Source organism: Crocodylus siamensis, chromosome 1 (genome assembly GCF_052110815.1).
Source record: "Crocodylus siamensis isolate JL-2025a chromosome 1, ASM5211081v1, whole genome shotgun sequence".
In the NCBI taxonomy this organism is placed as follows: Eukaryota; Metazoa; Chordata; order Crocodylia; family Crocodylidae; genus Crocodylus; species Crocodylus siamensis.
The window spans coordinates 209240136-209252285 of NC_143395.1; the positions used below are offsets into that span (position 1 = coordinate 209240136).

General features: G+C 56.2%; 1 protein-coding gene across 14 annotated transcripts in view; it reads right to left on the bottom strand.

The window, feature by feature from the left end:
- Window positions 1-6: 6 nt before the first annotated feature.
- Window positions 7-12150, bottom strand: part of LOC149873982 (phosphofurin acidic cluster sorting protein 2-like) — a 205894-nt gene continuing 193750 nt past the window's right edge. For 3 of the 14 annotated variants that reach the window (XM_090054125.1, XM_090054087.1, XM_090054081.1), the window contains exons 15-25: window positions 9194-9300; window positions 8085-8239; window positions 7762-7872; window positions 7518-7620; window positions 5949-5981; window positions 5251-5293; window positions 5003-5045; window positions 4290-4431; window positions 2182-2405; window positions 1900-2013; window positions 7-1620 (exon numbers count right to left, since the gene is read on the bottom strand). In XM_090054125.1, the coding sequence (XP_089910251.1) occupies window positions 1505-1620; window positions 1900-2013; window positions 2182-2405; window positions 4290-4431; window positions 5003-5045; window positions 5251-5293; window positions 5949-5981; window positions 7518-7620; window positions 7762-7872; window positions 8085-8239; window positions 9194-9300 (1191 nt within the window). In that variant the 3' untranslated portion in view covers window positions 7-1504. Of the gene's footprint in view, window positions 1621-1899; window positions 2014-2181; window positions 2406-4289; window positions 4432-5002; window positions 5046-5250; window positions 5294-5815; window positions 6280-7517; window positions 7873-8084; window positions 8240-9193; window positions 9301-12150 lie in introns of those variants that run through there. The other 11 variants (XM_090054132.1, XM_090054101.1, XM_090054093.1 and 8 more) reach the window with 7 other exon arrangements.

Sequence of the window (12150 nt, forward strand, 5' to 3'; positions counted from 1 at the left end):
CCCCCAGGCCCCAGCAGGAATGCTGTGATTCCCTTGGGGGAGGGATATGTTAGCTGCTGCAGGCGGTCCAAAGAAGCTGCTCTACTCTGGGAAGAGCTTTCCAGCCCCCCACCAATACCAATGTGCACAAGACTTCCTTGCCCCTGGCCCTCACGTAGATGCCACACCTCTGCAGCTCTTATCCCTGGGTTGTGGCTGTAAGGTCTTACTAATCCACTGCAGTACTTGATGGTTGCCCCCAGCAGTGGGAGTGACTGGGCAGGGCGGGTGGGCCAGCAGCAGACATGGCAGTGGAAAGCTGTTACTTGAGCTTGCACTGGCTGGGCATGGTAAAGTGCTAGAGTCTTCTGCGGTCTCTGGGTAAGATGTTTCCTAAAGTGGGCGGGGGTGGGGAGGAAGTGGGGGGATGGGAGGGACACATAAGGAGCATAGTGACTGAGCCTTCATCAGCCACTTACAGGCTTGGAGAGGAGTCAAGAGTACAAGATAGTGCAAGAAGCAGCCTCCAACACTGCAAGAGAACGTGGCAGCACAGCACAACCACAAACACCACACATGCTTGACACCAGGGTAGGGGCACTGCCTGCCCACAAGGTGACATTGACTGACCCTGTCCTTGCCTTGCCTTGCCCTTTGTGCAGCTCCTGCTGTCTTCTACTTTGCTCAGCCCACCTGCCTCTTTCGTGCCACAGGGCTTTAGAGGAGTAGTGGGGGCCTCTTGCTGTTGTTTGCAGGGTGAGTTCTTGCCTCTCAGCCTGAGGAATGCTGCTCACTTAAAATGCCAGCTGGGGCACAAAGCTGAGTCTTGCCATCTGTCCACTGCCCCCAGCCACAACCACCCAGGAAAAGCGGATTGCAGGGGAAGAGATCCCTTGCCTAGTGTCCCTCCTGTAACCTGACTGGTGCTGCCAGCCATTTCTGCTATGGGACGAGTGTTCCTGTGGAGCACAGCTTGCATCTCTTCCCCCAGCTCCCTGCCCCAGCCCCTTGGCCTCCGTGGCTCAAAACACTCATGCAGAGGAGGCCATCTAGCCTCGGTGGCCCAGCAGGGTGGGGGGAGAGGGCAGGTTTCTTAGATAACAGGATATAGGGGCTCCTCTAACCTGCACTTGTGCACCTCGGTAGGCAGCAGGGCTCCTCTTGCCTAGGTCCTCAGTAGCACTGTAGCACTGGTCTCTGTGGCAGTTCCTAGCCCCTATCCCTACCCCAGGGCAGGGGCGCTATTACGCCCTTGTAATGGGAGGGGACAGGCTCAGATTTCTGGCTGTTACTGGAAGCTGCCTGATACCGTTTCACCTGCCACAGCATCACATTAAAAAGCCTCAAGGGTGTACATGTAGAGAGATGTGTCACCTGGAGAATGGGGAATGGGCCACACTTGCAGCCAGCCTATGCTGGCAGGAGGCAGCTCCTACGGTGCCTGGTGGGAGGGAAAGGGAAAGGAAAAGGGTTTGCTCCCCACTCTGGCCCTGCTCAGTAGAGTCCTCTCGGCTGCTGTGCCACCTCATGCACTCTTCATGTAGCCGAAGATGCCCACGGGGAGATACTTGACGTGTGTTGGCCACTGTGCTGCAAGCTGGAAAAACTTCACGTCGTTCCACTCCACGCCATCGATAGAAACTGAGAGGGAGGGTCTAGCTCAGCTGGGGCACAGACTGTGCTGTCCCCCACATCCCTCAGCTATCTCATGGCAGGGGCTGCACGCTCACACTGAGTCAGCCTGAAGGCCCAGCACATGCACAGCAAGGGGATGCTTTCACTCAGCTGCTTCAGCTGTTGTGGCACCAAGGGCAGAGGCAGGGGCAGCGGCAGTGGCCTCCTTGCCTGGTGCCATGGCCTTGGTACCAGCTGCAGAAGAAGCTGGGTGAAAGTGCATTATGAGGCCCCCCCAACCCTTACCTCGCAGCATAGTGTTCTGGTGTTTGGCAGTGCAGATCAGACGCGTGATCCCTTCAATCACCTGGCTTTTGGGCTCTAGGTCCTTCTCTTTTGGTTTCTTACTCAGGAACATCACTGCCAAGAGAAAGCACATCCCCAGACACTGACTGGGTGAAGGCACCTGCCTTCCTGCTCTGCTCTAATCTTTCCCAGCAGCTGGGACCCAACAGAGCAATGCTACTGCCCTGGGTGGAGAAAAAGAGGTCCTGCCTCACTGCTGTGCTGGCCCTTGGCAGCTGTTACCTTTCTTGTTCTTCTCCTTGGTGACCACGGTCATGGCCATGGTGGTGGGCGGCGCCGGCTCCCCAGTGCTGGGCAGGCGGCTGACCTGCAGTGAACGGAAGTTGCTCTTCAGCGTGTTCTTCATGCCTGTCTCCCGCTTCTCTCCCTCCTTTTTCTTCTCAGGCCCTTGAGTTGTCCAGTAATCGACCTGCAGGCCCATTACCTCCACCCCAGGGCTCAGGGACCTGGTGAGGTGAAGGGGGCAGAGAGGGCAAAGACACCATGACCATGTGGCCTCACTTACACCAGCAGCTCAGGGCTTCCACTTCCTGCCCCCCCAGCGACCACACTGTTCCTCAGTGTCCCGGGTGGTATCATGCCCTGTCTGACACCCATCCCCCAGCAGCTGTTGACCCCTGCTGTGGCCCTCAGGGGCCAGCTGCTAGCCTCACCCTGGTGCCTCTATTTACTGTATTTACTCAAAACTAAGTTGACCATGAATTTAAGATGACCCCACAATAATTAGATGCTATATATAGAAAATGTATACATTTGTTACAATTTTCAAGGTACAGAATCTAATTATTGAAAGCTTGTCCTAAATCCATCCTCCATCACTCCTACAGCAAGGAAAGCAGTGGTTGGGGGTCGGGGGGTGTCAGGTAGCACCCCTTGCCCTCTACTCCCATTTATTTCACTTGCAGCCTTCCTGTCCCCCCTGCCACCTACACCACCCCATCCCCAGATCCTCACCATCTGTGCCACCCCACTCCCCACAATCTGTACCCCTTATCCCAACTCCCCCCCAGTCTCTGCCTCTACCTCTTCCCCTTCCTTACTGTGAGACACTGCTCGGGCTCCGTACCTTGCCAGGTCACAGAGCACAGCATGAAGAAGTGTAGTCCTTGGAGGACCATGGAGAGGCACTTGCACTGCTGATTGGCCAGGCAGGGCATGGAGTTTCCCTGCACTCTCTGCCCAAGAAGGAATCCAACCTGAGCCAGACCCTGAGCTGCACCTGACAGTAAGTGGAGGGAAGGGGGTAGAGGGGCGCAGGGAACAGAAGCTGCAGAGAGAAACTGGGGGAAGGAGGATGGGAATGGCAGGAAGCTGCTGTGGGTCTGGCACAAGACCTGAGTTAGTGCCACAGAACTGGCCCCCTCCACTTTGTAAGCAAATTAAGAGGATTTTCCCCCCTCAGACTTATTGGGGGCAGGGGGGAAACACAACACCTCATCTTAGATTTGAGTAAATACATGTACAGTATCTTATGAATCCTGCAGCTGCAGGGATTCCTGCTAGCCCATGAGGCAGGGTGTGAACACTGCACAGCTGTAAGCCTATGCCTGAAGCCAGCCTGGTGAATCCACTCTGAGGGCTTGGCACCAGCCCCAGAGTGCAGCTACCCATCGCAGTGGGGAGGAGTTTTCTGGGGGAGCAGGAGAAGCATAGGAAGGTAGAGGAAACTCCTGAAGATGGGGAAGTCCTGAAGCAGAAAGGAAGGAAGAACAGCAGCTGTGGGGCCTGTTGGCATTCAGGGCCAAGGTTGGGCGCTGCTCAGTAGGATAAAGGGGGCATGGGGTTGCACCCTGCACTGAGGGAGGCATGACTTTAAGCAGAGCACACAGCCCCACTCCCCAAGGGACTGCACGCTCTGCTCTCCTTCATGTGCCATGCAGCCAGCACAGTTCTCCGACTCAAGCTGTCCCAAATGTGGGAGCAACGTGGTACTGGTGCTCACTACACAGGCAACCCTGGCTAGCCATGGTACAGCTCTCCCCTGCACCCAGGCACTGACCTGGTAGCAGGCCTACAGCAACAGCGAACTGGGGCATAGAGTGCACCCTGGAAGCAACCACAGCCTTGCGGCAAAGAGCTCTTGCTCCCCTATCTTCCTGCCCATCTGTTGTACTGCACTGCCACCACCCCCCTCCCCTCCAGCATGACACAGCAGCGTAGGAGCTGAACACTTCTCCTTCAGCAGGGAAGCACCTTGGTCAGTTTTCTGTGATCACAGGGGCCTGGATATGGTGGCCTGGGAAGGCCATTACTATTAGGCCCCTGATTTGGTCATGGCACAGCATCATCTCCTCAGAGTCTGGCCCTCAGCACCCAGTGCAGAGCCTTACCCAGTCCCTGAGAGGCTGCTACTGACGGACGGAGAAGGCGGTGGGGTGCCAACGGCCTCCTTGCTGTATACGGTGCTTCCACCTGATGGTGTACCAGAGCTCAGGAGGGAAGTGGTGCAGATGGTGGCATCATCAGAGTCCACTAGCATGGATGAAACATAGTAGCCAGTTAAAGGACAAGGGACAGAAACAGGGGTCTGCCTGCCCACTGCTGGGGGAGGGAAGGGAGCATGGGGTGCTCTCACAGCTCCCTGGGGCAAGGAGGGGCATGGCATGTGCATGTCTCCAGGTGGCAAGGGGGCTGCTGTCTAGCACCAGCTGCTCGCTCACTAGGAATGAGGCTAAGTGCAGACCTGCAGCCCTTTCCCCAGTGCTGCCATGGCTGGCTGCAGGGTGGAATGGTGATGCCAACCCAGTACAGCACAACTGGGTGCACAGCCCCAGAGCCATGAATCACTGCACTGCAGTGAGTGGCATGTGGGGGTCTGCCAGGGCACCCTGGGCAGCCCAAGGCTGCAGAGTTTGTGTGCTGTCAAGAGAGTTATCTACCATGCTGCCCAGGCAGTCCCAGCCTGTTTGGGTCTCTCAAGTCCATCACTCATCCCCTGAGGAGGACCTCCTGCCCCTGAGCTGAGAGCCATGGCCATCCTGGCACAGGTGCTATGTGGGAGCCCAGGGCCATACCCAGCCTCCAAGGTGGTAGGCTGTCTCACCTGAGGCACTGAAGGACTGTTCCACAAGCCCCACCTTCACCACCTAAGGAGAGAGACACATCAGAGCCCTTCCACAGTTGGAGCCCTGCTGGCCCCATCTCCCAAATTCTGTTGTGCAGCTTTCTGCTTGCAGCTTACTACCCACCACTGCCTGCCACTGAGAACTTGGCAGGGGTGGGGTTGGACCTCCAATGGGTGCAGAGCCTTTGCCATGGCCAAAGCCTCCCCTCCCCACTCCAAACACTCACCCCCACGAATGGCACAAACTTCTGGCAGGAGTCCTCGTCCGGGCTGTGCGAGGGGAGAGATGAGGGTTAAAAGCTGTGACTTGCTGCAGGGACCAGAGGGCTCCTCTTGGCCTCTGGAGCCAGGAGGGCCATATTTGGGCATGGACACAGGCCTGTTGGGCACAGCCAGCTCCCCCCTCATTAGGCAGCTGAGGAACTATTCTGCAGGACAGCAAGGTGGGTGAGAAAAGTCCCTGTGGCCACCAGCCCAGCAGAGGAAGCAGAGCACTGGGGCTTGTGTGGCATGGAACAGAGCATGGTGAGGATGACACGTGCCACCTCAGGGCTCACAACAGTCCTGCCCTGAGCCCTGAAGGGGGCAGGCTAGACCCACCCTGCCCCTAGGCATCAGGACAGGTCCCTCTTCCCTGCACAGCACAGCCCCCCCCACCTCCCCACAACACTGCAGCACAGGGACATACAGGATATGGGAGGAGGCAGGTGGGGCATGCAGCACTGGGCAGGGGCTGAAGAGGCAAGTCTCCCTTCCACAGGGAGAATACATGCAACCAGGGTGCTGGGGGCAGAAGGGGGCTCTGCTCTGGTCCTGGGAGGGGCCTGCTGTAGCAGCCAGGCCCGGGGGTTTTCTCCCAGACACAGAAACAGGCTGGACAGACACACAGAATGAGGCACCAATGCAGCGAGCTACACACCAGTACCTGATATAAAAATCAAAATAGAGACTTCTCTTCCTTGAATGCCAGAAACCAAGAGAAGGGAGAGATGAAAGTGCTGCTGGAACACAAGTCATTAGAGACCCCCAGCAGGAGCTGCCTAGCCCCCAGTTCTGGCCCATATGCTGAGAGACCCCTGTGCCCAGCCCCAACCAGGGCAGGACCCAATGTCCAAGTCACTGTTTCCCAGGGTGGGGTGAGGACACTATTCATACCAGTCTCTGTGCTGCTTCTGGAAAAGATACGGGGGGTGGAGGGAAGACAGGCCTGTGGCACTGCCCAGTCATCTGTTTGGGGGCTGGAGGTAGTGGGGTTCCTTTAAACAACAGCTGTGTCAGTGCCACTCCATCATGACCAATGGCCCCTACCCTGTCCCAGCCCTAGGAACTCCCTCTGCCTCTTGCACACAGCTTTACCAATAGCCTTAAATCCTGACATACTGGCCCCCGCCATTGCTTGCCCTATGCCCCCTACCACAGCTCTCTGTATCTCACTCCTTCCCCACAGTCCCAGATATTCTAGCCTTGAGTTTCTCTGGAGACAAACAGGTGTACTGCTTTGTGGTTCTTTTCCCAACAGCCATGATGCTCAGCATCTCCTCCACCCCCCCCCACAGAGATCACAATGCTCAGCAGCGTCTAGGAAGTCCAAGTCCCAGGCTGGGAGCTGGTGCCCAGGCAGCTGCAACTTCCCTGTCCCTGCCCATGTTCTGTACTGACAGGGAAAAGGTGATGGCAAAATTCTGAGATCCTCTGCAGGGAACAAAGCTGGTTCACAGCCAGTGGGCTCCCTGCCCTGCAACAGCACATGAACCTCTGGGCTGGGGACATGGGGGAGAAAGCCCAGCACAAGGGGAGGAAGAAGAGGAGGTTAATATCTTCTTGAGAGAAGAGCAGCCATTGGGCAAAATGAACTTCCCTTTTCCTTATGACCAGCCCCCTCCAGAGATGGACCCTGCTGCCAGCCTTGGCATATGTACCCAATTTTAATCAGATCTGCACACAGCCCCTGGGGTTCCTCTCACTGCTCCCTGCCATGTCTCCCACTCTTTAGGGAAGTTAATTTATCCCGGTGGCTGCTCTTCTCTCAAGAAGATTTTGCCCTCCTCTTCTTCCTCCATCACTGAAGTGAGAAGTCCCTCAAGTAGGGGAGTGCAGGTCCTGCTGTGCTGTATTCACTGCTCAAGCCTAGCAGAGAAAGAAGCCCTCTGCTCTCTGGGGGCAACACCAGTTGGCTGGGCTCCAGGGGCACAAGGGGGAAGCAGGCTGGAGCACAGCAAGGTGCAGGGGCCTGCCCATTCTGGCCTGCAGCTCTCCTCTGCAATCCCTAGCCAGTGCAACAGCTGGAAGTGTCATGAGCAACCTGAGGCATTGCAATAACCTGAGGTGCATGGTCAACAACAGTAATGCATGGCATGGCAGGAGCCCTGTAATCTGTCCAGGGGGAGCCTGGCTGGACACGTGTGTGCCCCAGAACACAGGAGAGAGCTCAGGTGTTTCCTGACCTCTGTGACAACACTGGTAGAGGGGCCCAGTGCTCAGACTCAGCACTCACCTCTTCTGCTTGTAAGTCAGCATGGCCTCCGAAATGGGCAGCTGGTGAGAGAGGCTGGCCCCTGCAATGAACTGGGCAACTCGGCCTGGAATATCCACAGTGTCTAGGAAAATAAGCAGAGATGAGAGCACAGCAAGCAGTTTACTCAGCCTGTAGCCTTTGTCCACCCTAGGCACTGCCAACCTCCCTCCCCACTTTGAGCTGACACTTCCCACAGGCAGCTCCTGCCCTTCCTGCCACTTACCTGAGCTGGGGGCCTCGACTTTACTGAACAGCTCTCTCCAGGCTGTGTCCAGAAAGAGGGCATTGTACTTACTATCCACAGATGCCAGGTATTTGGCCAGGGGATGGGAGCCTGGAAGGAGAAGGAGGTGATGGTGAGAGAGCAGGAGCGGGCAGTAGCTGGAAGCAGGGCCTGTATACATACAGAGGCCCCACCTTTGCACCTGGTTTGAAGGGTTCCAGAAGGCCCTTCCCCAAATCCCTGAACAGCTCAGGCTGAGAGAGGGGATGGGGCCCTTGGAGCTGGGAGAAGGGGGTGATCCCAGTGCTGGGGCTGGCTCTTACCCAGCGGCACCAGGAGGAAGCGGAGGTAGTTGAGCCAGTCAGGGGTCTTGCTGGCCAGCTGCTCCACAAAGAAGCGTAGGACCACACTCAAGTAGCTCTGATCTCCTGCCACGACCACCTTGACTGGGGGAGGCATGTGGGAGTTACAGTTACAGCTGCCGAAGGAAGAGAAACCCCTGAGAGACTCAGAGCAAAGCCAGGGCCAGGCTTACCCCCTACTCCGATACAGGGGATGGCATACTCCACACTCAGGGGCCTGCTTCCAGATGGGCAGGTCCCTCATCCCTTCACTGACAGCTGCCCACACAGCTGTGGTCCCTGCCCACACAGCTCTCATGCACAGCCACAGCATTGCTGCTCCCTGACTCCTGCATGGGCTATGGTGCAGGGTGGCTGCCAAGGCACAGCTTGGAGTTCTTTGGCTTGCATGATGTCAAACTCCATGGCCAGGCAGTGGGAAGGAGCCCAGACCCTGAGCACAGCCATGGGGCTCTGCATCTCACTAGAACCTGCCTTTGTGCACTCCTAACTCAGCCACGTACATCTTCACATCCACTCATAACCCAGCTGCTTCGCCTCAAAATTACCCTGTGCAGGCCAGGAACTAGCATTTAATAGCCAGAGACCGATACGATCATCAGCAGGGTTCAGGCTTAACATCCTACCAAGCTGTGCACAAGCTGCTCACCCCAGCTCCCAACCTATATGTTAGGGACCCAGTCCTGCATCTACTCACCAGCCCCACCCACATCCTGCCTCCCGCCTGGTCACTGCACCATTTGCTTCTGCTCTAATTCCTCCAGACCCACAGCAGTGCTTCACTGGCGGTGGGGTGGGAGTAGGGGGTGGGGCACCTGGTGCAGGTGGCATTTCAGAAGCTGACTTGTGGAGGCTGCCAGGCCTTGGCACCTCTCTGGGGTTCGGGCTGGCAGCCACACCTTGCCTACCCAGGCCAGGAGCAGAAGCTTACTCTTTTCCTGAAAAATGGATCAAGCAAATCGCAGCAAACAGGGCCAGGTCTCCACCCTACTAAGGCAGGCTCCTTCCCCAAGGCCAGGTCATTGACTCTCCCCACCACAGGTGCTAGGCCTGTCTTGGGTTCTACTCACTATCTCTGGATGCGAGCAACGATAGTGTTGAAGGCAGCCTGGACATCTGCCATGGAGCAGGTGGAGACGACGGGCTGCTTGTGTGGCTGCAGCTGCTCACTCACGTACTATCAACACAAATCCAGAGAGAAGGCAAGAGCTAGTCATGAGCTCCTGGTATGCCATACCATGCTCTGGGTCCCCTCACTGCTGTGTTGGACAACTGGGCCCCACAGAGCCTCCCAGGGATGTGCACAAAAACTCAGCCTGGATGGGCTCAAACACGGTGCCCCTGCCAGCCCCTGCAGGATATCCTCACATAATTACCTGTCCCTCCTGTCCACAGCCCCATGCCCAGCCTAGCAACAATCATCCTGGGAACCTGACATCCTAAGCTGGTGCTGGTGCTGTGGACACCATTGACAAGGAGCCCAACCACGTGGCATAGGTCCCAGCTCTCTGGCAACCTGAGGCTGGCTTCTCTGGAGGAGGGAAGGAGTTCCTTGGATGAGTTTGCAATTTGCTCCCCTTTCATCCAAGTGAGGAGAGATGCAGCCTTTCCAGGTGCATTACTTTGTACAATGGTGAACCAAACCCTGTCTGCCCATTCACCATCTTGGGTAGGCCCTTCCAGAGCCAGGTCTTCAGTCCTGACTCACCTAAATAACTGCCTCATATGTAGGTTTTGCCACCTCTTTGACCATTCCCTTCTCTAGGTCGATGCTAAAAGGAAACTATCGCACTGTATTTCACTCTCTGGCTTCTCTTGTTTGCACAATGAGTGCTCAGGTACAACCTCCTCATTTGAATTCTTGGGCAACCCAAGGGAGATCTCATCCAGTATTTGTGCTGTGCTTACTTGGCTGGTTTGTTGCAACCAGATAAAAAATATTTGATGGAGACACAGTGGGGGAGCAGAGGTCCTCACCCACACCCTGGCCACCCCTTTCCAGATGAAGACCTGATCATTTCTTCCTGCTTGTTTTGCTGCTCTTCAGCTGGGGGTGAGGGTTGAGGAAAGCCTTGCCTGTTACCCATAATTACCTACCTTCCCAAAATACAAAAACAAATACAGTCAAATACAAAATAAATCTAAGGTCACCCTTTTGCCAGAGGTCTGGGAACCCCCTCAAAGAATTCTAGCGGATGAGAAAGGAACAGTTTTTCTTGGCAAAGACTGCTGCTGGTTCACTCATGTCCAGCTGGGAGTCTGACAGGGCAGTGCAGTGAGGCCACTGACCTGGGCACTGCTGAGTCATCCCACGGTCCTGGCAGAGAGGTTCAGCCATGGCTACCCCATCTCCAGGCGCACCCACTGTAGGCTTCAATTAGCAGCTAGGTCACTGCTTTCTCAGGCTTTCCTGGACTTACAGCTGCACTGACCATACCATATGACTTACTCCAAGGTAAATGAACCTCTGTTCTAGTAGTAACTTTTGCAGCAATGCGATGCTGCGGCTAATAAAGCGACCAAAATGCTGGCTTGCATCCATAGATGCTTCTTGAGCAAATCCCGGGACGTCATTCTCCCCTTGTACTCGGCCTTGGTGAGGCCGCAGCTGGAGTACTGCGTCCAGTTTTGGGCTCCACAATTCAAAAAGGATGTGGAGAAGCTTGAGAGAGTCCAGAGGAGAGCCATGAGCATGATCAGAGGTCAGGAAAACAGATCTTACGATGACAGGCTGAGAGCCACGGGACTCTTTAGCCTGGAAAAGCGCAGGCTCAGGGGTGATCTGATGGCCACCTATAAGTTTATCAGGGGTGACCACCAGGATCTGGGGGAACGTTTGTTCACCAGAGCGCCCCAAGGGATGACGAGGTCGAACGGTCACAAACTCCTGCAAGACCGTTTCAGGCTGGACATAAGGAAGAATTTCTTTACTGTCCGAGCCCCCAAGGTCTGGAACAGCCTGCCATCAGAGGTGGTTCAAGCACCTACATTGAACACCTTCAAGAGTAAATTGGATGCTTATCTTGCTGGGATCCTCTGACCCCAGCTGACTTCCTGCCCTTTGGGCAGGGGGCTGGACTCGATGATCTCCCGAGGTCCCTTCCAGCCCTGATGTCTATGAAATCTATGAAAGCTATTCAAATTTCACTGGAATGTGACAGCTGAGGCCTGGACTGTCCCTTAGGAAATGTATTTGTTACACTAACTGTGACTGGCATAAAGGGCATGCATATGACATGCAACATTGTGAAGTTGCCCCAGTGCCAGCCAGCCCTGTGCTCATTGCTAGGTGTAGGTCTGGCAGAGAGAAAGGCTGGGAGGTATAATTACTAGGGGTGCACCAATAGAGATTTCTGGGGCTGATACCAACAGCCAATTTTAAAGGAGGCATATTGGCCAATACCAATCCAATTTCTGGTACAGCTGCGTTCAGCTGGTAAATCTGTCATGGTGAAAGGGGAGGGAAGGGGTCTGGTGGGGCAGATTAATGCCCCCTGTGGTGAGGGAGTACGTGGGGCTGGGGTAAGTATTGCCCAGCTGGGGCAGGGCGGAACAGAGCCGTGGCTCATGTGGGGGGCATGGAGAGGGCGGGGGGGAGGCTTTCACCGCTCGTCTGGGAGGGTATGGGGGACGTGCGCCCCTGGATCTGTGCAGGGAAGGGCAGGGTGGGCTGGAGCCAGGGGCCACACTATACATGGTGCAGGTGGCAGCGGCGCTGGGAGGGGGACTACAGTCACCCCATATTTCATCATAGCCCTCCCGTAGCCCCCTCCCAGCACCATTGCCACTGCCCGCCCCAAGCACAGCATGGCCCCTGGCCCCAGCCTGCAGCTGCAGCCCACCCAGCCTGCACCGCGCAGATCCAGGGGCACATGGCCTACCCTGTGTCCTCCTGGATGAGTGCTGCACAAGTGGCATGCAGTAATGGGAGCCACTCTCCACCCCTCCTCCCCCCGCTGGATGAGCTGCAGCTCCGTCCTGTGCCCACCCTAGCTGGGCAGTGCCTACCCCAGCCCCACCCCCTCCC